This window comes from Merops nubicus, unplaced genomic scaffold, assembly GCF_000691845.1.
Source record: "Merops nubicus isolate BGI_N331 unplaced genomic scaffold, ASM69184v1 scaffold15072, whole genome shotgun sequence".
Classification (NCBI taxonomy): Eukaryota; Metazoa; Chordata; class Aves; order Coraciiformes; family Meropidae; genus Merops; species Merops nubicus.
In genome coordinates, this window is record NW_008591667.1 from 1 (window position 1) to 5,836 (window position 5,836).

The 5,836-nt window shown below is 54.9% G+C and overlaps 1 protein-coding gene across 1 annotated transcript in view; it reads right to left on the reverse strand.

Annotated features, from left to right (window-relative positions):
- Window positions 1–4,104: 4,104 nt before the first annotated feature.
- LOC103782573 (N-terminal EF-hand calcium-binding protein 3-like) overlaps window positions 4,105–5,836 on the reverse strand; it is a gene marked incomplete at both ends in the record, with an annotated part of 6,213 nt that continues 4,481 nt past the window's right edge. The window contains 2 exons of the mRNA XM_008950344.1: window positions 4,105–4,202; window positions 4,520–4,545. Coding sequence (XP_008948592.1) covers window positions 4,105–4,202; window positions 4,520–4,545 — 124 coding nt within the window. The remainder of the gene's footprint in view (window positions 4,203–4,519; window positions 4,546–5,836) is intronic.

Genomic DNA, 5,836 nt, shown 5'->3' on the forward strand with positions numbered 1-5,836 from the left:
CAGGAGCCCCAGGGGTGGGAGGAATTAGCTGAGCAGCAGGTCCACAGGGTGCCTGCACTGCAGCAGCATCCCTACGGGGGGTGATGCCTGGTCCTGGCACTGAAGTGGCTCAGCCACAGAGGATGAGCTGGTGAAAACCAGGGGACTGAACCTGCTCTTTGTAATTTTGGTATAAAGGTCATCTGGTGCTTCATGGAGCTCATTCAGCTTGCTGAACAGGCAGAAAAGCACTCACCTGGCTTTGCTGCTGCTTTAGTGACCTCACTCAGCTCAGCAGATGATTAGAAAAGCATCAGAGGTTGCACGGGGGCAGGAGCTGGGGAGCACTGCCTGGCTGCCACAGCAGACTCCTTTCCCCACAGCCAGCCCCCATGCCCAGCTCCCTGAGGGACACAGAAACCATGGGACATCAGTGTGAGCATTAAGAGAGGCAGGACTGGCAGGGGGAGGTCAAGGAGTCTCCACATGCTGCAGGAGGGCCAACTGCTCCACGGGAACGTCCACCAGGAGAGGTCAACCTCTTTCCTTGACAAGGAGACAGACTGGGCCAGAGACCCCTCTGCCTTCCCCATGGTGTCCTTGCACACTCCAAAGGCTGCCACACAGATCAAGAGCATGGCTGCCTTCATCCCCACTGAGCACCATCCACTCCCTCTTTTGTGACCAAAACAGAGTCTAGCAATGCTGTCACACTACTCACGTCAAATACTTCCAAGTCCTGCTGTATTTCTCTCCAATACATGGGAGAACTGAGGATCTGCAATTCCAGAAGCTCTGCACAAAAGGGACATAACTCTTCCAGTGCTGGTGTCAAAAATCTGTTGAGGAGGAGGGACAGCAGGGAAGGTCTCAAGCCCCACATGGTTTTCTGGTTCCTCTGCACCACAGCTGAGCCACCAGCCCAGCCCCAGAGATGTGTCTGCCTGGGGGTGCTGGCGTGGCTGGGGCTGAGCAGGGGGCAAGTGCAGAGCACCCATCCACCAAGCACTGCCCTGGGCTCCTGCTGCCCCCACCACTAGGCAAGGAGAGCCCTCCACCCAGCCAGTGCTGGGCCTGAAAACAAATTCACTCTTTGGCCAGAGGAAGAGGATGGTGACAAAGCCAATCTGATGTGGCTGCAGGAAGCTGAGCTCCAGCTCTGCATCTCTGGCCTCTCCCCAGAGCATCCCACCTGCTCCCACCAGCCTCCCTTCCCACAGACCCACAGGATGGAGAGCACAGGGCTGGGGACCCTGCTGCTCCCCCTGCCCACTCTCCTCACTCCCAAGGGGTACAGGCACCAAAATCCCCACCAGCACTGCTCCTCTCTGCTTGCCCAGCTCCCACAGCCCAGACACACATCCCCTGCCTGGTTCCCAGGGGACCAGCTGAACTTAAACCTTCCCTGCTATCAGACTATCAGACTGTTTCCCAAGGTCCCCTCACAGTTCACTCCTTACTCTGAGGCTATTATATTGCAAATGGAAAGTTTAGCCACAAGACAAGCTTTAACTAGTGTACTGCAGCATAGCTGTCTGGTTATATTGTACAAATGTAAGTGGGAAAGCCAGAATTTGGAGAAACCCCCTCTTTTCTTGAAGAGGCATCTCTACCATGTTTCTACCACCCCCGTGGGCAATGACAGCAGCTTAGGAACCCCTGACAATTTGTCTTCCTCCTGCTAACCTACGTTAGATGCTGTGGTTCAACTGATGAGACCCAGCTCAAGTCAGAGATGACAGATTCCTAGAATGGTGGGGGTTGGAACTGACCTCTGGAGATCACCTCATGCAGCCCCCCTGCTCCAGCAGGTCACCCAGAGCAGGGTGCCAGTATCACATCCAAACAGGTTCCTCTCCAGAGAAGGAGACTCCACAGCCTATCTGGGCAGCCTGCTCCAGGCTCTGCCACCCTCACACCAAAGAAGTTCTCCCTTTCTCCTTCTTCTAGCCTGGGTATCATTGCCTGCTTGGAAGTCATGCAAAGCTCTCTAAAACACAGCCTGGGAAAAAACAGGCAGGGGCTGCAGGTCCTTTGACATCTGTTTGCTCCACAGCCCTGCTCCAGGAGCAGAGCTTTGTGGTGAGGGCTGCTGGAGCAGGCAGGTCTCTTCCATTGCCCAGTGCACCACGTGGCTGCACCTTCAGCAAAAGCAGCTTCCCATGATGAGGTTTCACTCAGCTCTCCTAGAAGAGTGGTTCCTCTGCCAAACTGGGGCCCTCAGCCACGGTGGCATTAAGTGCTTCAGTCAACAGAAATGAGGGACAGGCATGTAACACAGGAAATGTCTGTTCTCTACTCACACCTCCCTGAGACAGGGGATGGGGCTTGGGCTAAAATCCAACCCAGTAAACCTACTAATCCCACAATAACCCAAGATTGACTCCCATTCTGGAAATACAAACACGGGAATACATTCAAGTCACAGCAGGTAAGAGCACAGCACTTATCACCTCTGCCAGCCTCCAGCAGCAGCAGATTTCCCACAGCTCTGCAAGAGCCTTGACCACAGGGTTGGAGCACTGCCCTCTCCTGCCTTCTCACCAGCTCAGAGCCCAGCAGACCAAGGAAGCCCAGGGAGATGCTTCCCAGGAAGGTCAGGATTTGCCTCGGGGCACCCTGGAGCTCAGGGCTGGGATCAGAACACCCAAGGAGTACAGAGCTTGCCCAGGTGAGAGCAGCACTGTGAACATCAGAGTGCCCTGGCCCCCTGGCTCTGGGGTGGAAAACAGAGTCCACAAAAACCTGTTTCAACAAAGAAAACCTGCTTCTCTTCCAGGGAACACTTGTGGCACCAGAAACTATGAAGTGAATGAATACATGCTGATACTGTGGAGCAGACAGTACTTGTGTTCCCTTTGGAAAAACACATGATGATACAAATTCATTACCAAGAAAACAAACAGAAAGGAACTGAACAGAGAGCACAGCTCCCTGAAGAGGATTTGTCCTCTCCCTCTGGACTTGCATTTAGTAACAGTGAAGGGGGCTGGGCAGCTGAACCAAAGAGAAAATGCATTTTCAAGTGATTCCCTCTGCTGACATGAAATTTCCCAACATACAAGGAGACACTGCTGAGACTGAACGTGGCCAGAGGAAAACTCAATGAGAGGGTAAAATTGTGAGTGATGCTACAGAGGCACAAACAGCACTTTGATGACTCTGCAGAGACAACAGCAGGACCAGGACCCCTTTACCTCTCTGTCAGTGGACAGTGTGTGTGTGGATGATGTCCTTCATCCACCCCAAACCAAAGGGAAAGGAAGGGCCAGCCCTTCCCACAGCTGTGATGCAGCATCAGCCCCAAGCACAGGGCTAAACCATTTAATACAGGTCAGATGCAAAGGAGGCAGTGGGTCCCTGGGGACAGTCCCTCCCAGCATTAGCCATGGCTCTTTTGCAGCTGGATTCAGCCTGCAATGCTGTGTGCTGCAGAGCTCTGCTCTCTGAGGCAGAGGGCTCCCAAAGCTGGAGGCTGCACACCCCAATTAGCAGCCTCCAATCTACCCTGCCATCAGTACAAGCTGCAGGGAGAGCATTCAGCACAGGGATGAACTCAACACGAGGCTGGGAGTCAAGGAATTTCACCATTTCCTTCCTTCTCCCAAGCTCCTCACTCTTGCCCAAAGCATCCTCTTGCTGCAGCAGCCCCTGCCCTGTCTCCAGCAGCCAACTCTTGTTGCTGTGGGCACAGGCTGTGCTGAGCAGCAGCTGCTGGGGTCAGTCCAGAGCAGGCTTAACCCTGGAGCCATTTCACACCACACTCCTTTGTGGAAAAGACCTTGCTTGGCTCAGAAGTATGGCACACAGATTATCAGCAACACTGCCAGGAACAGTGTCCCCATGCAGGACCCTGCAGGTGGTCTGCAAGGAGCTGTTGGAACTACTGCCAGAGCTCTGTGAGGAAGAAGACATCTCCAGAGCAGAGAGCACCAGCTCTGCCCTTCTCCTCCTCCTCCAGGCGTGCTGCAGGCTGTGCTGCTGCAGCCCTCACTGCCCATGGAGACAACCCCAGTGACCTGGGAGGCACCACTGCCTGCCTCTGACACCCAAATTCAGTGCTAAAGGGGCAGCAAAGGTCACCGTGGGTTCTGCCCCACCACCCCCCCACCATCCCCTCCTCACCAGCTTGGTTGTGTCCATGGCTGCCAGGACTGCAGAGTTGAGGGCTTCCAGGGCTGAAAGCACGTTCCTGTATTCTCCCAGGTAGGCTGAGAAATAATCTGAAGCAAGAGAGAGAAACACAGTGAGGTTCCCAAGCACCTCCCTCTCTGCCTGCCCTGCACCAGCTGCTTCCCACACACCGCCCAGCACTGAGGGGGGATTCCAGTCCCTCTCCAGTCGTGCTCCCACCTGCACTGAAATGAAAAGCTCCTTTCTAGCCCTAGGGACAAAAAGTCCCATCCCCAGGGGAGAAGCACGGATGTCCTCTGTGCTGGGATTCAGGCACAGGGACTGTCAGTGCTGCTTGCCTGCCCAGGTCAGCTGAGCACAAAGCCCCAGCACACGGCCTCTGAGGCAGGAACATCACCCAACTTACCACACAACTTCTCTGTGTCCACGTTACTGCAAGAAACAGAAACACAAGCTGTTAGATGATGGGGCTGGTTTGGGAGGAACAGTCGTGATGAGCAGGGTCTTGAGGGCTTGTCTTGAGCCCCCAGTTGGATTTACTGCTCCTCCCACCTATTTTCCAACACTGTATTAGAAAAATAAAAAGCTGCACAAGTGTAGAGCCAGCAGCTCAGGAGCCATGCCCAGTGGCTGCAGCACCCAGGCAGGGGGGCAGGAGCAGAAGCCAGCAAAGCTACTCCATCAAGAGCTCCTGGAGCTGGAGGGCATCAGAAAAGTGTCTGTGAGAGCAGGATGTGGCCAGGCAGGGGTCAGGGGAGGCAGGCAGCACCCTGCACCCCTGGGCTGGCAGCCCCATTTCTGAGCCCTGGAGCTGACAGGCCCCAGAAGCTGCTTCTTCAACCCAACCTCTTCCCACAAAGGTGCAAAGCCTTCAGCCAGGGCTCCCTCTTCATGCCTCAGCCCACGTTCTCCCTCATGGCTGTCCCATGGCACCAGGCCCCTCCTCTCCCACCTGTCCCACGTGTGCTCCCAGCTGCTCCTCCCTCTTCCCTGCCTTCAGAGCCTGGGTGATATGAGGCTCTCTTCAGGCTCTTGGGACATGGGGCTGGATGGCTTCATGGCCCACAAGATGGGTTGTTCCTGCCACAAAGGCCATTAAAGCAGGGATCTGGGCCCAAAACCTTGGAAGTGGGGGTGAGCCCCCCACCCTTTTGGTACCAGAGAGCATTGCACTGGAGAACCAATGCTGGCAACCCTGCAAGGCTTGGGCAGGTCCCTCCTGCTGCTAACAGAGGTGCTGCTGGGGTGGGAGGCAGAGGGAAAAACATCCAGAAACAGCCACATTTTCAGGATGGGATGTCAAGCAGAACCGTGGGTTCTCATGATGCTGTGGGATCCACTCATGTGGCCAAAGCCAGAGAGGCAGAGCTGCTTGTGATGTCCCAGAGTCACCTTCAGAGCCTGCAGGGAAATGCCTAAGGATATTGTTTATGCAAATCAGCCTCTGCTCACAGAATTCTGCTATCTCAGAATCCCCTAAATGATTACAACCATCTTTAATCCTGATTAAGAAAGTGTAAGAGAGCATGGAAAGGTTTTAAGTGTTTAAGTGCTGTCCCACATGGAGGAACCCGTGATACCTGGAGTTTGCTGGGCTCCAAGCATGAGGATGGCAGCAGCACCACCGCCCAGAGGAGGTGGAGCCACGGCCACATCATCCCAGCCCTGCTCTGACACTGCTCACTGGGCACAGGGGCTCCAACACCCCGAGGTAAAATGAAAG